The sequence below is a fragment of the Salvia hispanica genome, chromosome 5 (assembly GCF_029641045.1).
Source record: "Salvia hispanica isolate PSC_SH4W2 chromosome 5, Shi_PSC_v1, whole genome shotgun sequence".
Lineage (NCBI taxonomy): Eukaryota > Viridiplantae > Streptophyta > Magnoliopsida > Lamiales > Lamiaceae > Salvia > Salvia hispanica.
Genome location: NC_142696.1, coordinates 44,019,191 through 44,043,906, shown reverse-complemented (window position 1 = coordinate 44,043,906; position 24,716 = coordinate 44,019,191). Strand labels below are relative to the sequence as shown.

General features: G+C 38.4%; 4 protein-coding genes across 4 annotated transcripts; 2 read left to right on the top strand and 2 right to left on the bottom strand.

Moving 5' to 3' along the window:
* The first annotated feature begins 5,719 nt into the window (after positions 1-5,719).
* LOC125188789 (ERAD-associated E3 ubiquitin-protein ligase component HRD3A-like) lies at positions 5,720-11,274 on the top strand. Its single transcript, XM_048085844.2, has 6 exons — positions 5,720-6,371; positions 8,216-8,707; positions 8,846-9,061; positions 9,304-9,627; positions 9,783-10,025; positions 10,763-11,274. The coding sequence occupies exons 1-6, from the start codon at positions 5,823-5,825 to the stop codon at positions 10,976-10,978; spliced, it is 2,040 nt and encodes a 679-aa protein (XP_047941801.1). The 5' UTR covers positions 5,720-5,822; the 3' UTR covers positions 10,979-11,274.
* A 1,625-nt stretch (positions 11,275-12,899) lies between these two features.
* LOC125186992 (calcium-binding allergen Ole e 8-like) lies at positions 12,900-13,607 on the top strand. The gene has a single exon (XM_048083488.2). The coding sequence runs from the start codon at positions 12,951-12,953 to the stop codon at positions 13,467-13,469; it is 519 nt and encodes a 172-aa protein (XP_047939445.1). The 5' UTR covers positions 12,900-12,950; the 3' UTR covers positions 13,470-13,607.
* A 2,042-nt stretch (positions 13,608-15,649) lies between these two features.
* Positions 15,650-20,853, bottom strand: EMB1345 (Transducin/WD40 repeat-like superfamily protein). Its single transcript, XM_048083487.2, has 10 exons — positions 20,466-20,853; positions 20,110-20,256; positions 19,757-19,975; positions 19,564-19,628; positions 18,844-18,909; positions 18,622-18,693; positions 17,731-17,793; positions 17,505-17,574; positions 16,746-16,829; positions 15,650-15,880 (listed from the first exon to the last, which is right to left on the bottom strand). Exons 1-10 carry the CDS (start codon positions 20,661-20,663, stop codon positions 15,791-15,793), a joined length of 1,074 nt encoding a protein of 357 aa, XP_047939444.1. The 5' UTR covers positions 20,664-20,853; the 3' UTR covers positions 15,650-15,790.
* Positions 20,854-21,362: 509 nt separating this feature from the next.
* LOC148926900 (uncharacterized) lies at positions 21,363-24,716 on the bottom strand. Its single transcript, XM_089059285.1, has 7 exons — positions 24,233-24,716; positions 24,012-24,191; positions 23,773-23,951; positions 23,067-23,534; positions 22,881-23,014; positions 22,177-22,623; positions 21,363-22,059 (listed from the first exon to the last, which is right to left on the bottom strand). The coding sequence occupies exons 1-7, from the start codon at positions 24,714-24,716 to the stop codon at positions 21,363-21,365; spliced, it is 2,589 nt and encodes an 862-aa protein (XP_088915411.1).

Genomic DNA, 24,716 nt, shown 5'->3' with positions numbered 1-24,716 from the left:
GAAAAGCCAAGTATTACACAGTTAAAGTTTCTTTACTTTCATGCTTTTTACTTCATAAAATATTACTCTCTCCGTCCCATTAAATATGCAACATTTGTTTTTTGGCACGAAATTTTATGTAGTGTTGTTTTGTGAGTTAATGAAGAGAGAGTAAAGTAAGAGAGAAGAAAAAGTAGAGAGAGTATTGTTTCCATTTTTAGAAACATTTCATTTTTAATGGGATAGACCAAAAAGGAAAACGTTTCATTTTTAATGGGACAGAGGGAGTATAAGAATTTTTTAGAAACACTTTAATAAAGCTTATGTAAAATTGTCATTTATCACTTCAAAGGTACACTGATTTTCTTATTATTCAAAACATGGACATCATTGATAAACTTTGGATTGAGGGACAACTCTATGGATTTGTTGAGACTCGACTTGACGAATCAATGTAATTTTTGTGAAATATGACTTGCCTAGTTTTGGATGTATCCGTAGAGTAGTCTTTAACTTGAAAAGGCTTCACAACTGGAGGAAAAAGACGCCACAATACAAAACTCACGGTAGAGTAGCTACATGTGCTAATAGATGACAAGTCATGAATGATGGAAAGGCTACAAAGCTGATAATTCAAGCCAAGGTGATTGTATTCTTATATATGGCACTGCACAATTTGAAGGTACTATCCCACATTCTACAATATCCATCAAGAATTCAATCATCATCTCAGCATAGCTTTACTGGAATGAAGAGGAGAAAATCAAGTTCATATCAAAACAACAAGTTTTGAAATCATGCAAATACTTTTTTTATCCGGAGACTGAACATAAATAGCCACAATCTGGAAGTTATCGCTATGAGTGTGTGAATAAATTTTGAAAGCTGAAACAGGAAATAATAAATCTATGATGGTCAATTCATCTTTTTCTGAAAACAAGAACACTCATATGGAGAGATGAAGTGTTAAGACTGCCAAAACATCAACACAAACCAAAATTGAGTGTGAAACCAGAATTCTAAAACTGTGAGTCGAGCTATACTAACCATCCAATTGCATAACATATGCAATACAATGACAAAGTTTTAGCATCAAAACTAATACAAATATGATAAATAAAGCTGCTGAAGCTGTCAAAAATAGCTTTAATGTTTGTGGATCAACATCACTTAGATACATAAGTTAGTAGAAACTAAAATGCAAAAGCCAATATGCAAAGTAACGGCCAGGGTTATTGGAAAATTTCCCGCTACATCGAACCACCATCTTCCCTTGCCCACATCGGCACTGTGGGGCATCATGCCGATCATGAACTCCGTGGGACTTCATCCTGTATCGAATACGATATACAATATATTTGTCACAAATTGATTTAAAGATGGACATTGGTAGCAAATGTGTATATATTGTGCATGTAAAAAAACAGGGGATATGCTTATCAACACTACAAATAAATATGCCCCACGCACCCACATTTCAGCAGCAATTTGATCCCGTAGGTCATTCCATAGAGGCGTTGGTTCAATAGAATCTACATACACTGAATTGTCATGCTCCTCTTGCAATCCAATGTCGTTCACATTGTTGTCAACTAACTCCTCGATTGGATCTACAGTCATCTCACCTCGAATGTAATTATGTAGCAGAAAACAAGCCATAATCATCCTAATTTGTATTTTTATCGGGTAGAATGATGAGCTGCGGAGAATCCCCCAGCGCATTTTAAGTACCGCAAATGCCCTTTCAATAACATTTCTTGCACTCGTATGCCGCATGTTAAATATGATGGAACTGGCAGCGGAAGCGTTCGCATAAATAACAATCACATAATAATCAGATCTATTTAGCAGATTATTTAGACAAAACCTATTCGCGTAATTATCACATGTATCATGCTCATAACTTGAATTAATCATGCTTTAAGAATATTGAAACCTAAAACATGCTTTTCTACGGAGCAGAAAATACCTAAATAATTCTCCAAAGAATTGAAGATGGCTAGCTTCTTCTCCACGTGATGCTTTGAGTACTAGACCACAAATCTTCTCTCTGGTTCCCGAACTGTATCCCAATATCAGTGTGGGTTGATCTTACTAGAATACTAGGACTTAAATAAAGAAGACAGAAGAAATCCTTTTTGGAATAGGAGAGGAATTCGAAAATTCCTACAGCTGAAGGGGCTGAAATTTTTGAAAAATACAATAATGAAAATTGTGTTATTTCTGTCTCCTTTATTCTCCTATTTATATTAAGTTCCTTTTGGGCACAGACAGGGATCTATGGAAGGTTTTGGATATAGGCTAATCCAATTTACTTTTTACTAATTAAATTGAACCCACAATTTAATATAAGTTATAATTGGAATACTACGAGCAGCCACTACAGAAGTAATATTGAACTCTCCCCATCCAAATCCGAAATTACAAGTAATCCGGGTTTCCGTTTAACTTTCATTTCCTGCGCTTAAGATTAAAATGTCCATTAATTAATTATTGTCTGTTATTGACTTAATTAATTAACTTCTTATTAATTCCAAGAGTGGACTTAGCATGAAACGCTTATTTATTATTCATAGAGTAATCACACTCCAACTAGCTAGGTTCCGAATAATAAAACCTTGTTTCGCGCTCCTCTTGAGGACATTATCAAACGAGACTCAGCTCGCGCACGGTTCAATATAATAGCAATCCTAGCACCGCTAGATATTGATCACCACTACCCAATATATCAAGATAATTGGGTTACGAAAAACCCGCACCATTTGATAAGTCAAAGCAGTGCATAATCAATACCGTATGCTCAATGCTAACCTACATTGATTAAGAAATAAATATTTATCAAGACCTCGCCTTTCAGTAGATAGCCTAAGGCAAGTCTTGCTGTTAGATCCGTTCAGTGCTATACCACACCAATGCCATCTTATTTCAGTAAGGCTTAGAAATACGCGGACTGCCATTGCAACCTTTCTCGTTGGATAGTCAAATTCCAACTAGGTTGTGAAATTCATATTTTTCTTTGTTTAGAACTGACCGTATTACCTTAATGTGGACGACGCCCACAACCGGTCTACTAAAACAAAGACTTAGACTTTGTTAAGTTAACTTATACATTTAAACATGCATTAACATCTATTAAATGTAAAACATAACAACATTATGACAAAAAATAATCTGTTTTATTTATTGGAAAATAAAATAAGAGTTTTACAGTATTCAATCACTCGAAACGTGATTTCTAGTATACAAACTCTAACAAAATATTTCACGAGGATTGTTGGGCCTCTCAGTGTTTGGACCCCATTCTTTTAGGTGGTATGTAACTCCTTTATAGGGTGTTAAAAATCCTTCACTATTCGCATATCCATTGTCATATAGATAATAGTTATCTACAAGTAAATTTGAAATGGTTAGTAGAATGTATACCCTTGTTTAGGAAGTACTATGTGATAAACACAAGTGAAAACTAGAATTATTTTTAACTGACTAGAAGTGATACATCTAGGTACTTTAAGTCCAGAGTCGCATGTCACAGCGTCACGTAGGACTCGTGCATCACCAGCCGACTCCTCCCACCCCGACAATACATATGTAAAACGCATGTCTCTAGTGCATGCATCCAGAGTGTTTGTCGCTATATGCCCTTTACTAGTTCGATATCTTGGTTTTTCAGCCATGTCTACCCGCACAGAGATATATGTGCCATCTAAAGCACCAAACAGCCCTACAAGACACACAGAACAAACACATAGAAAGGATTAATACAATTATAAGGTGGGTATGTGCAAGATTAATAATCCTAATTGCATGTACCATTTCCACCTATTGTCGACACAATCAGCTGGTACTGGAGTAGGCTTCACAACAAATAGAGCATGAATCTTTATGATGGCGTTGAGGACTACATGTACATAGTGTGAAACCGTATGCCCGGAGCGCCAAAATTCAAACCTAACTACCCTGTTTTTTTATGGTGTGCTAGTACGCATAAGAAAATTACTACTTGCTCTTCCACTTTAACAAACGCTCCATCTTCCAACCCAGCTCGTTCTCTAAAAAGTATACAAAGCCTCCCAAAACAATTACGATCCATACGCAAATTATCTAAGCAAGAACGGGCAGTGACACCTACTAATCTATTTAAACGCTTCACTTGGGTGGGGATGCGGTCTAAACGAGAAAACAAACGTCGTGGATTGCTTGAGCTCGACCGCCTACTGACATTGTTTAGTTGGAAAAACTCATGGAGAATGATAGAGGTTTGTTGTTGGTGTGTACGAATGATGTCCTGAATCAACAAAAATAATTCCTCGTTCGACAAGAACTGTGTACTCATTGCAAGTAACTAAGATTCTTTTTATCACACAGCTATTTCAAACTCAACTGCACAAATAGAAGAAACATTCATATATGGATATTTCATGACTACACATTATAACAATTGAGAAAATTCCTCTGCCTAAAATTGAGAAATTGAGAAAATTCATCTGCCTAAAAATGAGAAACAAAAAAACAATTGTCGATTCATTGCTATCAATGAACCGTGCAAAAAATAGTAGACCTCAGAGAGAGCACCGCTCCTCTCTTCTGGAGATAGAGAGCACAGATAAGGCCATACAAAAAAAAAATTGTCGTTGAAAATTAGGGCTGAAGTTGATTTCTCCTCAGAGAGGTAAATTATAGCACAAAGAAGGCCATACAAAATCGTGTAGGGAATTATTATGAACACATACTCAGAAATTGTAAGAATTGACAGGAAGTGAAGCTTTTACCTATGCAACTCAGAACGTTGCAGAAGGCGACAAGAAGAAAGAAACTTCTTCCAACTTGTAGCTTCGTCCTTGAAAATTAGGGCTGAAGTTAATTTCCTTTCAGAGTTCGTGTTCTATGGTGTGAATCTGCTAAACAAAAATTAGGGCAAGAAGCTTCGCATCAAATCTCTCGTGCAAAAATTGAGGTCTAACAGAGCTGAATTTAGATAGAATCCAACCTCGTGTTTTCGTCCAGTGTTGTTTGTTGCTTTCATCCAACAAAAGAGCTTGAATTTTGGGAACCAGAAGCAGCTTGAGAAGAGATGAAAGTGGCGTAGAGAAGAAGAAGGTTCTTTTTGGAAAGATGAATTTTTTATAGCAAATATTTTGAATGCAGAATATAATCATAGCATTTTTTTTGGAAAAGTTATCGGGTGAAAGCTATTATTGTTCATCGGGCTTTTTGCTGGCCGAGTGTAGTTTAGTGGGCTTTGAGAAAAAGCAAATTGGTATCAAACATTGGAATAATTAAGAAATGAAGCTCTTTTCAGGGCTATTGAATGGCATCAAACGTACCCTTAATGGGATTCAAACTTGTTAACATAAGTGGTGCAAATGAAATGAAGTGTAACGAGTCGTATATATAGAGTTGGAATTAAAAAAAAGGGAAAAATGAGCTCGCCGATCGCGAACGCACAATAGCGGACAAGCGATCGGCTAACGCCCTCCAACCGCGGGCGACCGCTCGTCCACTACGCATTCGTCCGTCCCGTTTGCCGACTCCAATAGCGGACGAACGCGACACCCGAGCCGCTAGACTATGGCTAAGGGTGCGTTCGTCCACTACTGCGGATGCTATTGCTGTGAGTAATCTTTATCTCCTTCATCGGCTAAAGAATCTAAACTTTCCAAGAATATGGAGCTGCAAAAATTAGGGCGTGACTGTGTTTGATGACATGTCACATCCTTATTGGCGGACAGAAACAACATTGACGTGGAAAACCTCTACATAAATTTTTCTCCATATTCCATCGACATCCAAAACAGAGAATAGGAACAATTCGCAAAGCCCAAAGTACTACTTGGTGTTCGGAAATGTTCTACCGGAAAACCCAGCATCTGAGCTGCGCTCTTCTGCTTCTCAGCCTCCTGCCCGCCGCCACTCTCGCCCGCCCATTCGTCCTCGTCCTCTCTCAGGACGATCTATCGGACCCCGCCGCGGCGGCGGCGGCGGCGAATCTGCCCGACGACGTTTCCGATTTCGATGAATTCTCCGATTCCGAATCTATGCCAGACTGGGTCCTCGATCCCGGCTCCTGGTCCCCGCTTTTCGAGCCTGATCCCAACTCCAAAATCCCCAGCCCTAATGATGGCGACGAGGTAATTTACTATAGCGGGGTGAGCAAATTGGTAGAGGCGGCGAGCAGAGGGGATTTTAGGGTTATTGAGGAGGCGGTGGCAGAGATCGAGACGGCTTCTACTATGGGGCATCCGCATGGCCAGTCGGTGATGGGGTTTTTGTATAGCATGGGGATTGGGAGGGAGAGGAGCGACGCTAAAGCATTCTTGCAGCACTATTTTGCTGCGCAGGGCGGAAATATGCAGTCTAAGATGGCATTGGCATACACTTACTATCGCCAAGAAGTAAGATGTCCATTCTGTTTTTAATTTTTACGTAATTTGTTGAAATATTGCTTCCAGAGCTATGGATGATTGTTGTAGTCATGATAAGATTATTGTGTTTTTGCCCTGCTGGTAAGTTATGGAGTAGTAAATCTTATGAAGGACGAGTAGAAACTTCTTTGTCTGTTGATGACTTTATGCATAAAAGATCAGGCTTAGATATCGAGGGATGACCTGGAAGTTAGCCTTTACTTTGTAAACATCATATATTCATTTGGGAGAAGCTCTATTGGAATGTAGTGATGTAAGAATCAATGTCTTGTCAGAGAGAAGCCTCTAGACCAGAATGAGATGAGATAGTTCCAACCTTTCATTTCCTGATATCCAGTGGGCAATAATCGGTGTAATGCATAAGTATTAAGTCAACAAGAAACATTAATAGTTTGACCACTTGTAGAGGTTAGGAGGTTGGAGATGTTGGGATGGTATATACACCTATATATTTGGTAGATGAATAGAAGGGGTATATGTAGGGGCATGTAAAAAATGCACCTCATCTTGTGTATGTACGAAAGTACTCTAGTCGGGAGGAATCGGGAATGTTTAATTGAACATTTCAAATATGTCTGTTTCCTGTCATTTTTTTACTTGTACAACTGAAGAAACTGGAATTTATCTTCTCGGTCTCCTATTAAATGACATAGATGATAATCTGCTTATAATGTACTCGCTTACAGTTTGTAAGGATTAAAAACCTGATCCCTCTACCTGAGCAAGAAAGTTGCTCGAGTCCATATTGACCTAGTCATGTACTATTGCAGGTGTTTAGACCAGTAGTATTAAATTATGTTATAAGATGTTAAGTGGTTAAGTTGAGACCACTTAAATTGGAGATGTACTTACTATCTATAGAGAGTTCATTGTGTACAATGTGTAGCAAAACTACCTGATGTATCCATGCTGGTTACGTATTGACAACTTAATGACTGCGGAATTACATCTTGCCTGAATTTCAGGTGTCTATAGTTTATCCTTGTAGTATAGAGCTTCAGTGCTATTAATTGACATATTATTGGTAATAGGGAAGTAGTTCTTGAAGTCTAGGAAGATATTTATATCCAGACCCAGAATGGTTACAGACAGGTCAAAGAAGGGTTGCTCAGTTGGAAATTGGAATAGTTAATATTCCATAGATGAAATAATTAAAGACTGCTGGAGTATTCTTGATGTGTTGAGTTTTTTTTATTTTCCCAATAATTTTACTTGATGATGACACAATGACATTGCAGAATGTAAATAGAGGTGATGGCATGATGTACGCTTCTATAAGTCCTGATGTTTCAATTGCAGAAATGATATTGTATTTTTTTAATTTAAACATTTTAGTTTCAATAAAAAACAGGGACAATTGTGATTCATGATTATCCTCTTTTGATAGTATTTCAACTGCTTTCTGCTTTAGTTTCAACTTGTGGACTAAAGAATTTTAATTTTTTAGGCACAAAGCAGAAAGTATGTTCCTTTAGGATTTTAGAATTGGTTGTCTTAAAGTTTTGTGCTTTGTACTTTATTCTAGGATAACAATTCAAAGTATAATTGAACTCAGAAGTGATTGGACCATATCTTTTTGTTCGAAATTTTGACAAATAAGCTTTGAGACTTGTCAAACCAAGTCATGGAAAGAGTAATCCATTCCAGAAATCATGAGTTGTCTTGGAGGAAGATATATAATGATTAATGAATTAAAAAGAGAACCTTTTTTTCTCAATAAAGAACAAACCAGAAATGAGGTAGAAAAAAAAATTAATGGAAGTCATAGTGTAAACTTTATGTTGTTGTTTTAATCCATGTTTATTTTGTTGCAGATGCATGAAAAAGCAGTTAAACTGTATGCTGAACTGGCTGAGGTAGCAGTGAATAGTTTTCTTATTTCAAAGGATTCACCTGTTATTGAACCTGTCAGAATCCACACTGGCGCTGAGGAAAATAAAGAAGCTCTCAGAAAGTCCAGAGGAGAGGATGATGAAGATTTCCAGATTTTGGAATATCAGGCTCAAAAAGGCAATGCAGGTGCTATGTACAAAATTGGAATATTTTACTACTTTGGGTTGAGGGGTGTGAGGCGTGATCATGCTAAGGCATTACGGTGGTTCTCAAAGGCGGTAGAGAAGGGAGAGCCTAGGTCAATGGAACTTCTTGGGGAGATATATGCCAGAGGTGCTGGGGTTGAACGTAACTATACTAAGGCTTTAGAATGGCTAACCCTGGCATCAAGACAACAACTTTATTCAGCTTACAATGGCATGGGGTATTTATATGTAAAGGGTTATGGAGTGGAGAAAAAGAACTACACCAAGGTATTGTGTAATTGTAGTTCACTGTTTCTCCTGTTTGCCTTCTGTTCATATTTAGGTCATTCTTCCAATCTTTCCCTGTCTATCACGCAGTCACAGAGAGCTCTGACATGTTATTTATGTTCCAAACTTCTGTCACAGGCAAAAGAATACTTTGATAAAGCTGCTGAGAATGATGAACCTTGTGGGTTCTACAACCTTGGTGTGATGTATTTAAAAGGACTTGGGGTTAAGCGGGACTTGAAGATAGCAACCAAGTACTTTGCACTGGCTGCTAATGCTGGTCAGCCGAAAGCATTCTACCAATTAGCAAAGATGTTTCATACTGGTGTGGGTCTCAAGAAGAATCTTCATATGGTAAGAATTAAGAATATGCTTCCTCTCATCCTAATCTAAAGTATGGTTATCTTTCTTGGATCACCTTATGACAATATTGAAGAAACTTTTAGTGCCTGATTTGCAGTAGTTCTTCAATTTCTACATTATCCTTCGTGGTGGACTACATCTCCCTTCCACTTCTTGAGTGCATCGTCTTTTTCTTTTCACACGTACCAAGTTCTTTTGGTGCCTATAGTAATTATATTCTGCACTTATTTCAGGCAACAGCTCTGTACAAACTAGTTGCAGAGCGTGGGCCATGGAGTTCGTTGTCTAGATGGGCACTGGAATCATATCTGAAAGGTGATATTGGCAAAGCATTCCTTTTGTATTCAAGAATGGCAGAGATAGGGTATGAGGTCGCACAAAGTAATGCTGCTTGGATTTTGGACAAGTATGGGGAACGCAGTATGTGCATGGGTGTGTCTGGGCACTGCACGGATGCTGAAAGGCATCAACGTGCTCATGTTCTATGGTGGCGAGCTTCCGAGCAGGGGAATGAACACGCTGCTTTGCTGATAGGGGATGCATATTACTATGGCCGAGTATGTAATGGCATTTGACATTCTATATATGTCGATAATAAGTGATTATTGGTTAATGTTGTGATACTCCTTGGACATCTTATTTCTTAAGATATATGCATCTGTGGGGCTTTCGAGAGGTCATTGACACTTTTCCTCACTCTTGTACACTATAGGGTACAGAACGGGATTTTGATCGTGCTGCTGAAGCTTATATGCATGCTAAATCTCAGTCCAACGCACAGGCCATGTTCAACCTCGGATACATGCATGAGCATGGGTTGGGACTACCGCTGGATCTTCACCTTGCCAAGCGTTACTATGATCAAGCCTTAGAAGTTGATCCTGCTGCAAAGTTACCTGTATCCCTTGCCCTTGCTGGTCTGTGGATTAGAAGAAATCATGCCAACAGTTTCCTAGTGAGTCTTATCAACTTTTATCTCTCCTTGTTTCATATTGGCCTGTGATGTGGAAGTGGAACTGAACTTGGCTTCATGTCTTCTAGTTACATACAGATCGATTTATAATGACATCAATTTGAGTACCCCCCCTCTTTTCCTAATTATTCTTTTCTGGTTGTACCATGGATATATAAGTTATGGTTTTGGTAAAAACTATTTTTTCTTGCATGATTTTTTGTGCTGTCGTTAGTGCAAGGTGATCTTGGCAGTTCAATCTCGGAAAATACAAAATTCTTCTTTTTTTGGTTTATCATGGATAACTAAGTTTTGATTTCGGCAAAAAGTGAGTATTTTGTAATATGATTAAATGTTGGTTAATATCAGTAAGCAGCATTGGTTACATAATGAGCATGCATAACTTTCCGTTGCCAATATCCTTGGATTGTGTTGTTTTACTGGATTTACTCTTTACTGCCTGCATTTATTTTTTGAATTTAAAACTTTTAGTTCCGTAATCCAGTGAGGCTTATGAGTCAAGTGTACTTATGTCGGCTCTTCTGTTTTGTGCATGGATGCGCTGTTTTGTATACATATCTTTTCCTTTCTAGAATTAGATTATATGTGATCATAGCTTTTGATTCTATTGGGAAGAGAAATGAAGTATTGGTTTTATTTTTATATATTTCTTTAATGAAAAGAATGATGGATATTCTTTAATGTGCCTAATTTTTTGTTTGGCGACTGTGTTTCTTCAGGTTGGTATGATTGATTCTCTCCCGGAATTTTATCCAAAAGTGGAGGCTTGGGTGGAGAACGTGATCATGGAGGAAGGCAATGCAACAATTCTGACGCTCTTCGTCTGCCTCCTTACAGTTCTTTACTTAAGGGAGCGGCAAAGGAGACATGCTGCTGTCGGTGACATACCCCCACATCAGCAGCCCGGTGAACAGGCTGCACCTCTAATCAATTGAACTTGTTACACGAGATCTCGTGTGTGTAAAAAAAGGAAGGGTGGGATGTGTTTTTTTTTCTGGCCCAGAAGTGCCTGATTCTTTTGCAGGAAAATGTATAGGAGTTTGATTGTGCATGAGCTTGGTCACAGAGGAATTTCTTTTTCTTGTGCTTTGTTGTAAAATAGAGGAGAGGTGGGTGGAAACGAACATAGAATCTAGCTTTAGAAGAATATAACCCAGCAGATAGATATTCTTATTTAAGGTCACTATCAATAAATTACCAAGAAAAAGGAAAGAAATGAGATATTTTGCTATGCATTGTTTGTCGCGTTACTCTTTGAACTCGATGAAAAATATTCATTCCGTAATTGTGTATTGCCATAAGTTCCTTTGAATAATTGGCTTGTTTTTGCTTTACGGTTTTGCCTTTTGCAGTTTTACCTTTAAGCTAACGAGGGTTGGGACATTACTCATTAGGTAAGATTATTTAGGCCAGGATTCTTAACTTCTTCTTAACTTCTGTTGATATTATTAAGTTAGTGAGAATTTGTTATGGGTGAGGTGTGTAGAAGCTCTGTTTGTTGCATATTGTGAATAAGTTGATAATTTATTTTGTTGCATCTACGGAAGGGTGTTTTAAACTTCATTTGCTACACAGTATCAGTTTTTAAAGATCTTGTAGTCCTAGTTAATGTTTAAATAAAATAACATAAAATGTATAAATTGGATAACCCTTTTGGGGATGAAAGATGTCATTCTAAGCTTTCTATGTTTCTGTTTAACGATACTCTCTTCGTCCCCCATTACTTGACACAGTTTGTCCGTTCCCCATTACTTGACACACTTCACTTTTTCCATTTTTGGTAGTGGACCTCATATTCCACTAACTCATTCCTACTCACATTTATTATAAAACTAATACTTTAAAAGTAGGATCCACGTCCCACCAATTTTTTCAACACACTTTCCATTACATTTCTTAAAACTCGTGCCGGGTCAAACCATGTTAAGTAATAGGGGACGGAGGGAGTATATTTTACTATATATTTCCAGTAGATTTCTTATTTTTGTCGCAACTTATGGCGTTGAAAATGGTTTCATGCGTGTTTTCTAGTTCATACTAGTATCATATAATTATATACCATGTACCATACAAAATGTCATTTTTGTTCATTGAATTTATCTCTAGATGAATTATCTATCCTACCAAATATGCTTTAGTACACAAATAGGTCGAGCATTCTTCATGGAAGAGGAGGTAATCGAGTACTATCATTTACTGTGGTTTCTACTTTATAATGATATTACATCGACAATCATTCCAAATTTTAATTACCACTTATTTTCTTCACAATGTCACTACCATACTTTTAATAATTTGATGAATCAAATTATGGTAATACTACCTTTTCCGATATTTACACAAATATGGAATGTATAAATACATATACCCTCATACCTTTTTTGACACAGTGAAAAAATGCCAACATTTGTTTTGGGATATTGTATTTAACTTTGTATGAGAGTAAACATGTAAGGCATGTTTAGTTTTTGTGTAAATAAATTTGATTGAGTGAGTAAAATAAAAGGAGTTAATAATAGTGGACAAGTTTCAAAAGGTGAAAAATCAAAAATTTGTTATGGGATGTTGTATTTAACTATGTATGTAAGTCATGCTTAGTTTTTGTGTAAATAAGTTAAATTTAGGCACACTTTTAATGAAGTTATACTATTCCGATGCATGATTTTGTTTTTGTATATTCAGTTTTAGTAGTATTAAAATACTACTATTCCGATGCATGATTCAAGTAGACCCACGACGCGTAACACTTGATATCTTAGAATAAAAATGAATTGGTAGTCACTGTCATTGAATAGTATAGAACGCGTAACAGAAGAAAATACCACCGCCTATAAATACACACAAATCCCCAAATCATCTCTCAGTCTTGGGTCTTCACAATAAACAAAATATCAACCGACTGCAGAAATGGCCTCCAATAATAGTAATGCCCCAACCTCCAGCCCCTCAATGTACCTCGAAGACATGAGCGAGGTCGGCAAAGTCTTCGCGCGCTTCGACACCAACAGCGACGGCAAGATCTCCGCCGAGGAGCTCGCCGGCGTCCTCAAAGCCCTCGGATCCTCCACCTCCCCCGACGAGGTCGACCGGATGATGCAGGAGATCGACACCGACCACGACGGCCACATCAGCCTCCACGAATTCGCCGCTTTCTGCAACGCCAGCGCAGATCCGTACAAGTCCGCCGATAAGGAGCTGCGCGAGGCCTTCAACCTCTACGACCAGGACAGCGACGGCAAGATATCCGTCGCCGAGCTCCACCAGATCCTCTCTCGCCTCGGGGAGCGCTTCTCCGAGGAAGAATGCGCCGGTATGATCAAGTCTGTGGATTCCGATGGCGACGGCTTCGTCAATTTCGAGGAGTTCACGAAGATGATGACTACCACCACCAACACCAACACCAATGGCGCTAATGCTGCGCCTTAGTGTTAATGGATTTCTCGGTTTATAATTAGTTGTAATTTGAATTTAATGTTTGCGTTGCTCGGTTAAACGGCGTCGTCTTCTGGAATAGTACTCCCTTGCCGATTTTAATGGAAATTTTATGAAAATTAGAGACGAAAATGCATGAACGTGAACGGAAAATTCTTAACGATTGGTGAGTTTTCAAGGCCAAGGGTTAGTTTTTTTATTTTTTATTTTATGAGTATATAATCTTAGCCTACAACATGATAACTCTTAAGTTTTTTTATTTTTTATTTTATGAGTATAATATTGTCAACTGTAATCGAGGGATGATGAATCAGTCATATTTCGTAGTAGTATTTTATTTGTACATTAATCAATGATCCAAGCCTAGAAGATGATGAACTTATACTTTTTAAGTCTTTTTAGTAAATTTCAACTAGGTTTAATAAATAATACTACTCCATGTAGGAATCTTGACTTCAATATAATCCTAGAGCCGTGCAACTAGTTCTAGTGTATCGTTGAATTAGTTTTGAGTAATCGTTTTAATCGTTTACGTGTAAAGTTAAATGATTTTTGGCGAATGAACTTAAATAGAAAGCCAGTCGACTTTATTAGGCATTCGTTGATTATTATTGTTAATTTTAATTTCTCAATAGGAGTATGTTATTGCGGTCTCATTCAAAGTGAGTAATTTTTTTTGAATCGTCCAATCAAATTACCTCTTTGCTTTATTTTCTAGTCGAAATGCATTTAATGGCAAAGCGCAGCAGATGCCTCTTTCGTCAAAGTTATCCAGGTTTGAAACCCAGCGCCATCAATGCTTTTTACTAGGAGTACTTTTTTTTGGTTCTCTTTTTCACTTTTCTCGCTATTTCGATTCTACTACTATTATTTTTATCATTTTCTTGTTTCATTTTTTTTGGATTAATTTAAAGAAGAGTCAAATCAATATGGATATTTATACATATACGTAAGGCACGTAAGTAGACGACGATTGTATTATAAAATCAAGTGACGCTACTGACGTATATGACGGGTGTAATAAGACTATAGATCTTGAATGCTGATAGAGAAAATAAAAGTTACGAGAAAGTATAGGATATAGATTGGGAGTATTGATTACGTATACTTCATTCCAATTGCGTCTCACAATTGCATTTCAGCTCCCAAGTATCTATTGTTTATATGTGTTCCTCTGAACTCAAATTGATTTAGGTGATTTAAGCTCTTAACAAAGCATAGACCTATGTATTGAAATCGGTGATTTAAGCTTTTAACAAAACATACATAACCTTATTTAGGACTACGCATTTAACACTTCATACCTAACTTTATTAAGGGCTCGTTTTGTATCATGGGTCAGATATAACAAGATAATTAGCTTTGGATAAAATTTTCAAAAAGAAAATAAGATAGTGCTTGAATAAAATTTTTATAATGTTATTTTTTACATAATTTTTCAAATTATTGTATACCTATGATGTAGAATGACGAACACATCGGAGGAGCGAGAGAGAGAAGTGCCAAAAGTTGGATTGAAATCTTAGCACTCAGAAGAGAGACGCAGGGGTTGAGAAATGAGAGGGGTAGAGACGGATAACTACATGGGACAATGGATAATCCCATAACTTTTGTTGGATTGTATTTCTAAGCACTATTCACAACGGGTTGAGATAGTTTTCCTAGGCCCGACCGGGCTTTGGCAAAAATGTTCCAAACATACAAAACATCGATAATAGGTATGATTATTGGGCCAATCCATATAGTAATTCTTATCTACAAGCCTAAGGCTTAATAGAGTATGTCCACCTTATGTTTACATGACTTGTAATCTTGTATACTCAAATGTCAAATTCGGTCTAACAGCCGAAGTACTATTTGACAACATCTTCTCCTTATAATTTTGAATATAGATAATACTTGGACATTATTTGAGTGAAGAGAGGATCCGATCCCATTACAAACTAAAATGTTATATGATATGCACTTGATAAATACCAACTTATGTATAACACTTCAAAATTGTAAAGTATGCACTAGAAAGTAAGTGTATAGTAGAGTAGAAGAATAAGACAAATCGATAGCAAACTGCATTTCCAACTGGTAGCACGAAAGATTGGATTTCAACTGCATCGAAACAAGGCAAGTATAATACTATCAAGAATATTCACCTGCAATGGCCAACGGCGTTGGTGTTTATTCACAAAATTGGATATCATATCATATTGATAAAGTCATAAACACATTATCTATTCCAACCATTAAATATCAATATCGGAAGAAAGAAGTTAGAATTGTGTTATCTTCTACAAGAAAAATAACACACAAACATGGACCTATAAATGCATCTTCTTCCCAAGTGCAGACATAAATTCCCATATCTTAATTGTTCCATCATCACTTGCAGAGGCAAGCCGATTGTTTTCCTGAAACATTAAGGGCCAAGAAAGTTAGATGTGTCTGCAAAATATATAGAAACAAGCAATTAGTAGAAATTCTAAGATTTCTCAATTGTTGCACCTTTACATAAGAATAAAAAGATCACAGAAGTATCAGGGAACATTTCTCTCCTTAACATATGCTAATGTACAACGTACTTAAGTAGATTGACAATTTTAAAATCTTGTTGGACGATGGATCGTGTTATCTTTCAAATAATTTTATACGGAGTGCTATATTGTTAAAACAACCGATGACCCAGTAAAAGCCCCTCTTACTGAAGAGCTCAGATAGTAAATAATCTAACTACAGGGCTACAAGCCTACAACCCTGTTCAATGCAACTGATAGTAGGAAAGGGAAACAACACCATATAGATGGAATCATGCCACAATGATGTATAGCTTACACAGAAGTATTGAGTGGGACTACAACATTACTTTCATTGATTAATATATTTATAATCCGTTTTGCATTATCAGAGTATTATCAAGCAAGTAACTTATGTCATCCCAGTATTGAGATACTGCTTACATTGTTGCATCCATCTATGGGCGTTGAAATCGAGGTCCAAAGATATCTTAATTTACCATATTGAGGTATACCTTAGACACAAAAACCATATACTTTTTGCAAGTATCCATATTAAGAATTAACATGCTGTTGGCAGGAAATAGATTCATTGGCAGAAAAGAACATAGTTGTCTTAGATGCATTGTTTGTTTGATATAATGCATTTCCAGATGAGTACCTCATCTGTACCCTCATCCCCAGTTCCCACGGTTCTTGTAACAAGCTATACATAAAGTAAGTATTGCTGCATAACAGATATGTTTGTCATCAAAATATTTACCATGGAACTCCATTGCACGGCATTGATATCCATCTCATGAGCTTTCTCTTTCTTATAAATCAATTTGTAAGAAGGTCCATCAACCTGCCATGACACACAAAAACAGAAACAAAGTTAAGACGCTAAAGGTAAATGAGCTCTCAACCACTAGAACTAGTTTATTAAGCCATCCCAAATGCACTTCAAATGGAATGCTATGATGCAACAAGCATAACGATTATGAGGGCAGTGCTGAAGTTTGTTGGCTTATGCCTATTTTAAGACACTTTTTCCTGTAAAATTGAAAATATGTGCACATGGATTTGTTGAATTCGGACATTGACTACTACTAATTCTCTAACCTGATACTCTTTCCTTTAGTGAGTTAGTAGATATATTTTCTTCAACAAAAACGAATAACTATTTCCTCACCTTATACTTTATTCATATTTAGAGAATAGATTCTTTCAGGACCTACAATGTCTTCAGAAAGGAAATTGCAAAGGGAAAAAGTTTGTGTTGATTATTGTCAGCAATGCTCATGGTAGGTGCTAACAAAATAATGGGACATTGGTGTTTTCATACTTTGATATTTAAGTGTATATGCATAGATGAGATAGAATGTGTCTGTCTGAGTGAGTAGTAATTAACAGAATAAAAAAGAAAGCACAACTCCTTTCAGCTTAGATATGGTGTCTATTTTGGCTATTTGGTCATCTGGCTGGTGTAAATAATGGGAAACGAAAAGATGGGGAAAATAAAGAACTTAATGACATATACCAAATCATCTTTGTTCTCTATGAAAAAGCGTATAGCATCATCAGCTGCTCCAGAGCAGATTATTCCATCCCTACCACATTATACCTCAAAATAAGTACACAGAATATCTGGTAAATCAGACAAAATAAAACACAAACACGGTCCAAGAATTATGATTAACAACTTTGGATACACCTGAAACTCAGAAAAGAAAAAGATCAAGGAAAGATCAGGAACGTCTTCCTACCGTGACCAATGGATGGAAAATATAGTGCGGTCATGATAACCAGAGAGTGTAGATATATGGCTCCTGACAACAAAGGAAAATGGAGTCAACCTCATAAGAGATGTGAAGTATATGAGAAACTATATCTACTGAAAACATGTTCATGAGTAAATAGTACCATGTCATCCCAGTCTCAGAAAAATAATAATAAGTGAGAGGTGCAAGTAACTGGGCAAGAAAAAGTACAAATAGATCCACGACAATGATGATTGTCAAAGAAGCATTTATCCAAGAAAATGGTCTTGATTGGATTTCCAGACTGAAAACTGAATAATTTCAGAGGATATGAGAAATCGAGACAAGCCAAATAAAAAACCTTATTATGCCAAATTGCCAATGCAATCATAGTGTCTCCGTGGGATATCAAATGAAATTTATATATACACCATAACGAACATTGTTTAGAGTGTGGCATAATATCATGCCTATAGTCTTTTTATGCACTTACTAAAAATTTGGAAGAAGTGACCAGCGACCACATGCCATTTCTACAGTGAGTGCTTAAAAGAAGAGGGATGGTCTTGTTTCATCGATGAACATTGATCTGCCTACTTTGATTTTTGAATAAGACATACTGAACACACTGAGTAATTAGTTACTTTGTTGAAGATTGTTAAATTCTTAGTTTCCTTTTTCCCGTTGAAAATTAGTAACTAGCAGTAAGTTGAACAAGTGTTGGTCACTGCACATATACTTAAAAAATATGACCAGTTGACAATAAGATTTCAATGTTATTTCTAATCTTCCTATATTTCATTGAGTTCCATCAGGCAAAACTAGAAAACAAACAAAAAAGATATGTGGAGCTTTCATATAAGAAAAATTCCTACACACATCAGCAATGATGCTTACCAAGGTGCATTTCCATCTCCTGACTGCATTCTTATAATGTCACAACCCCATATTTTGATGGTAAGATCATCACTGCAAAATGAAGCTAACTGAATTAGCCTTAGAAGTTAGAATCACAACAATCTTTATAGCTATATAAATGTATATCACTGAGATACTCTGTAAACTGAAACTTGGAATATCTCAAGACTAGAATAGAAACAATATGGATGTTGTAAATACCTGCAAGTTACCATCTTGTCTCCACTGGCATTAAAAGATAAAGCCCAGACAGTAGATGTGTGGCCACTTCATTAAACAAGAGAAATGGAAATATTAACAGCATAATACTGGACAATCTCCCTCTTAAATCTTAATAAATGGAAATGTAACAGCATAATCCTAGTCAACATTAAGTCTGTGTATGAAAGGCCTTATTAGGCTGGATAGATAATTATCTCGCCTTCTCAACCATATAGATATAAATTAACAATGTTACCTATCTCATACGTACTATATATATTAGTTTGACTAATTTCCCTTTATCTCACTTGGATACCAAACACGCCCTAAAGTTTAAAATCTAGTAAAGCAAGTAATTGTGTTATTAACAAAACATAGAATAGCTACACCTGTTCAAATGGATTTATGTTTGGGGGCAATGGGGTAGTTAAACATGATGGACCCATATGCAATGTAGATGTAAAGTACTCCATCTATCCCATTAAAAATGAAACGTTTCCTAAAATGGAAACAATCTCCCATTAGAAATGAAACATATGCTTTTTCATATCTCTTACTTTAATCTCTCCTAATTAACTCACAAAACAACACTACATAAAATCCGGTGCAGAAAAGCATATGTTTCATTTCTAATGGGACGGAGGAGTAAGTGTTTAATCAATGCTGCTAGTATTGGCATACTGTGAATAGCTCAAATATAAAAGTTGGAGCACAAACTACCTGTTGGATTGATTTAAGGTTTGAACACAATGCCAATCATCATTATCCCCATCCTCTGCCCACACCTATACGAATTAAAATGTACAGTCAAGGTAAATATTGATCCTTGATTTCAGTACTAAGCACATAACAATCAGAAAATACTCAACTATCTAAACTGTTTGTAGCATTAGTCTTTCATTCTTAAAATTACCTTGATAGAATTGTCGTAGCTACATGAGATCAGAATATTCACTGACGGATGCCACTGTACCATTTTAACATCTTGTGTATGTCCTTGCAACACCGAGATACACTCAAACTCATTATGTGGCAATACTTCCCAAATCCAAACTGATTTGTCTCGCCCACATGTGGCTAGCAACGATCCAGAGGCATTCCAAGACACACTTTTAACTTCATTCTCGTGGCCCTAGATGAAATTTTACATTAAGTCCGCATTCTTAAACAAAATACTATCTAGACACAAGACAGTGAACCATTATCAAATCATTTGATGGCCGAAACCATGAACATGAAAAAACAGGATTAAAAGTAATAGATCACCTCTAGAGTGGCAACACATGAAAAATCACCACCAGCATCCTCCCAGATAGCAGTGGTGGCATCAAAACTTGCCGTTGCCAAATATTTCCCAGACGGTGACCATGCACAGGATCTAACAGTCCTAGTATGAGTGTCCTCCAAGACTGCCTGCACAGTAACATCATCAAACACCCCAATTTTACATCTACATCCAACCAAACAACAAAATCACTATAAATTCGCACAAGCAATTTAATCAGGAGCTGTCCAACTATGTCAATAGATAAGCCACACACATACACAAGCCCCAAATCTGACAAGCTTAAAAGCGAAACACAAGCAACAAATTAAAGCATATGAGAAGTGAGAGGTGGAACCTTGCACTGGAAACAGCCGGTAGCAGGGCTCTGTTCCCAGATTCGGACGGTTTTGTCTCCACTGCAGGAGGCGAGTACGGCGGGGACACCGTCGATGCCGGTAGCTGGTTTCCAGGCGAGGCCCCAAACCCTATCGGTGTGACCTTCGAGTTTCTGAACTTCATTCAGCTCGAAATTCTCATCCACGAAATTCTTCATCCCGATATCGAATATCTGATTTTATATGAGTAAAGTTAGGGATTCAACTAGCCGCGATTGGTGGTGATAAAACAAAGCTTTCGTTTGGGCTGGAGCTTGCAGGCGGCGCAGCTGAGGACGACGGCGTTTCGGGCTCACTTTGTTTGTGCCTTCATTTTCTATACGGAGAGTTGGAGATTGAGGCAATTGGAATTTAACCAAATCAAGCTTAGACTAAATATTCTTTTAGGTAAGTATTTTACTTTTTTTTTTTTATGAATAAATAATGGAATTAAAAATGCGTAAAAAAAAGGACAAGCAAACTCGGGCATACCCGAGAGGGAAACATGCCAACTAGCCGAAGCTAGAGGGCCGATGTGGGGGGGGGGGGGGGGGGGGGGGGGGCTATGGGGGCAAACCCCAAGATAGAGAGTACAACATACATCAAAATATGCCTAACTAGTACACGATTCAACGAAGATCAGCCACAAACAGTACTGCATCAGCTCCATCAAAGTAAATCAATATCAACTATCCATCTCTTAAACCGTGTGTCTTCGTGGTCCCCCAAAAATATGATGCTTGTTTCTTCGCTCACTCCCACCCCATTTACCTCCAAGTGGAGAGAGGTAGGGCCTCGTTAAAACCTCTTAGGGATAAAATCCAATGGGAAAAACTCCCCAAGAGGAAAAAGAGTACCCATGGGGTAAAGAGTAAGCCCTAGACTCCGAGATGCTCTTGAACGAGCTCGTGCGGGAACAAAGAGTACAGCGTAGAGTACGTAATCCTCTTCACCTCAAAAATGATGTGCTTTGGTTCAAAAGGTGCCCGGTCAAAGATAAGTGCGTTCCGAGCTCTCCACATAAGGCTAATCATAGTGATAAGTGCCAAGCTCCTCGCCTTTCGGATAACTGCCACACCACTTCGCTCCTTGAGTATCCACTTAATAGCGCTCGGTATGGTCGTGATAATTCTCCTCAAACCCAGCCATGTCTTGATTTCCCTCCAAACCTCCCTCGTTTTGTCACACTTAAAGAATAGATGTTCCACGGACTCCGTGTATGACAAACAAAGTGGGCATCGCTGGTCAATGTTCTTGAACCCAAGTCTGTCCCTCGTCAGTAGTCGGCCCTTGAGGGCCTGCCATGTCATGAATGAGTATTTTGGAGGGACGAAGTCCTTCCACACGAATCTCTGCCAAAGTTTCCTTTCTCCCTTCGGTCTAAACCAATCATACGCTTCAACAGCCCCTTTGGATGAATACCATTTCTCCCACAATGTGATTACCTTCCTTCTAGGAAGATCGGCAAGCATCGTGTCTCGAATCTCAAGCAGCCTCTTGAAGAGTGGAGATTCCCGTGACTTGGGTCTCCAATCCCAAATTGTCCTATTGATGAGAAACTCACTGTGGATCCATCTAATCCATAGAGAGTCCTTCTTCACATGGATATTCCAGAGATAGCGCGCCAAGAGGGCTTTGTTCCATGCTCCAAGGTCCCTAAATCCAAGTCCTCATTCTTCCTTTGGCAGACACAGTTCAATCCATTTAATCGGGCCATATTTCGTTCCCCAAAGGAACTCCCGGCAGATAGAGATAATGCGGTCCCGTACATTTGCCGGCAGCGGGAAAACCTGAAGCCAATAGCACTCGACCCCCTGCAAAACAGATCGCACAAGTTCAGATTTTCCGGCATAAGAAAGGTTTTTACCCGTCCACTTCTTTGTGAGAAATGCAATCTTCTCAATCAGTGGGGAGTAGTGCACAATGTTCAGCTTCTTTGAGTCCAATGGCACTCCAAGGTATCTCACTGGGAGCGTCCCGAGTGGAAAGCCAAAGGTGGACTTGATTTCATCCAAGTCTCGCAGTGGCAGCTTTCCCCCTGCAAAAATGTTAGATTTATCCTTATTAATCTCCAATCCCGAGCACTCTGAAAATTCCTCCATAGTGTTTGCCAAAATCTCCATGGACATATAGTCACCCCTGCCAAACAACATAAGATCGTCAGCAAAAGCAAGGTGCGTAATCTTTTCCCTCTCACACTTAGAATGATAATTAAAGTTAGAACCCATTGTGCGAGCAGCCAACAATCGAGATAAATATTCCATCCAGAAAATAAAGAGAGTGGGGGACATGGGGTCTCCAGACCCCTCTTGCCCTGGAAGAAACCGTGAGGACTCCCATTGATGGAAATCGAGAACCGCGGGGTCGTGACACATTGCATCACCCAGAAGACGAACTTCGGATGAAGATTGAGTCCATGTAGGATGGACCTATGGAAGTCCCAATCCACTGTGTCGTACGCCTTGCGGAGGTCGATCTTCACGGCACATTTTGGAGCATTCTTCTTGTTCTCATAGCCTCGCATCAGCTCCTGGGCCAAGAGTATGTTGTCCATGATGCTCCTCTCAGGAATGAAAGCTGACTGGGCTATGTCTACCAGTTTTCCCAGCAACGGGGACATTCTCGCCGATAGGATCTTCGTGATGATCTTGTAGATGACGTTGCAGCATGAGATGGGTCGAAAGTCTCCTACTTTCGGGTTGATGGCTGTCTTTGGGATCAATGACATCACCGTGGTGTTGAAGCTCTTCAACAATTTGGCTGGTATCAAAGAATTCCTTGACTGCTCTAGTAATGTCGATGCCCACTCTGTCCCAGTGCTTCTTGTAGAACGCCGAGGAATACCCGTCAGGTCCCGGCGCCTTATCATTTCCAATATCAAAGAGGGCTGTCTTGATTTCTTCGTCTGTGATGGGTCGCACCAGATCTTTACAGTCCTCGTTGTTCACGAGGGCACCTCTTCGAAGAATGCCAAGGTCAATGGGGGCTGCCTGTTTTTTGGTGCCAAGTAGTGCTGAAAAATAGTCCACGAAGTCCTTGATAATTACCTCCTGATCCCATGTAATAGAACCATCACTCTTGTGCAAAAAGGCAATGTAGTTCTATGAGTTGTTCCTATTAACAAGGGAATGGAAAAAGGAAGTACACCTATCACTCAAAAGTGAGTGTTTGAACTTAGCCTTTTGAATATAATATTCTCTTTCAGAATTCAGTAGGTAGGCCGTCTTCTTCTTCTGTTTTTGTGATTTGGTTCCTCAATGCCAAGTTAGCCGTGTCGGTGTCAGCCACCTTTTGCATAGCATCAAGCTCGTCCGCTGCCTCCTTGGCTCGCTTAGATAGCTCGCTGAATTCCTTGAAGTTAAAGTCTTTGAGGTGGACTTTGAACTTCTTCCCCCGCTCTGCCAGTACGAACTGAGCGGTGCCTTGGACTTTAGCTGCCCAATTCTCATCCACAAGCTTCTTGAACCCTGCATGCTTTAGCAAAAAATTGAAGAATTTAAAGGGTTTAAGGAAGGACACAACATTACCAAAGAGGGAGGTCACTGCGGGTGAGTGATCTGTATACGCTCCAGACGGTAAGAATTCTGTACTTGCTATATAACCCTTTGCATACCACGCCTCGTTTATCATGGCTCGATCAATCTTACTCGATATATTTTGGTTGGTCCAGGTGAATTTGCAGCCGGTCGACATGATATCTTCCAAGCCTAGCAATGCACAAGTGTCAACCATGTTCTTGATCTCATACTCTTTTGGGACACCCCCCCCCCCCCCATGGCCCATACTCTCTCATCCTCTGCAAGAACATTGTTAAAGTCTCCACTAACAAGAGCGGGTTTGTCCTGCACGACATGATCAATCAAAGAGTCCCACAGCGGACGTCTGTCCGGGATAGTGTGTAAACCATAAACTAAAGTGAAATTAAAAGAATTATTGGAAGTCAAGCATCTGATTTTTGCATAGATGGCTTGCTCCTCCACAAGTGTCGGTATCAGCTCCACTTTAGTCGGGTTCCATAGCAGAAGGATCCTACTATTCTCGTTTTGATCAAAGTTATCCACCACTTTCCATTCTCTGAAGTTATTCTTTATAAAGAATTTGTAGTTGTCGCTCGTCAACTTAGTCTCCAAAAGCCCTATGACGTCGATCTTGTGTTGTCTTACAAAATCGACTACTGCAGCTTGAGTGGGGAGTTGCTGCAATCCCCGTATATTCCATGTTGCTATAATCAT

Bases quoted from the DNA above. Each gene is read 5' to 3' on its own strand.
- LOC148926900 (XM_089059285.1), bottom strand. From the start codon at position 24,716: ATGATTATAGCAACATGGAATATACGGGGATTGCAGCAACTCCCCACT. The intron at 23,952-24,011 runs GTAATGTTGTGT...TAAAGCATGCAG, and splicing joins CGCAGTGACCTCCCTCTTTG to GGTTCAAGAAGCTTGTGGAT. The intron at 22,624-22,880 runs GTTCGTCTTCTG...GTTGTTTGGCAG, and splicing joins GGACTCAATCTTCATCCGAA to GGGTGACTATATGTCCATGG.
- LOC125186992 (XM_048083488.2), top strand. From the start codon at position 12,951: ATGGCCTCCAATAATAGTAATGCCCCAACCTCCAGCCCCTCAATGTAC.
- LOC125188789 (XM_048085844.2), top strand. From the start codon at position 5,823: ATGTTCTACCGGAAAACCCAGCATCTGAGCTGCGCTCTTCTGCTTCTC. The intron at 6,372-8,215 runs GTAAGATGTCCA...ATTTTGTTGCAG, and splicing joins ACACTTACTATCGCCAAGAA to ATGCATGAAAAAGCAGTTAA. The intron at 9,628-9,782 runs GTATGTAATGGC...TGTACACTATAG, and splicing joins ATGCATATTACTATGGCCGA to GGTACAGAACGGGATTTTGA.
- EMB1345 (XM_048083487.2), bottom strand. From the start codon at position 20,663: ATGAAGAATTTCGTGGATGAGAATTTCGAGCTGAATGAAGTTCAGAAA. The intron at 19,976-20,109 runs GTGATCTATTAC...AATTTCATCTAG, and splicing joins CATGTGTTGCCACTCTAGAG to GGCCACGAGAATGAAGTTAA. The intron at 17,575-17,730 runs GTAGGAAGACGT...ATAATGTGGTAG, and splicing joins TTTTCCATCCATTGGTCACG to GGATGGAATAATCTGCTCTG.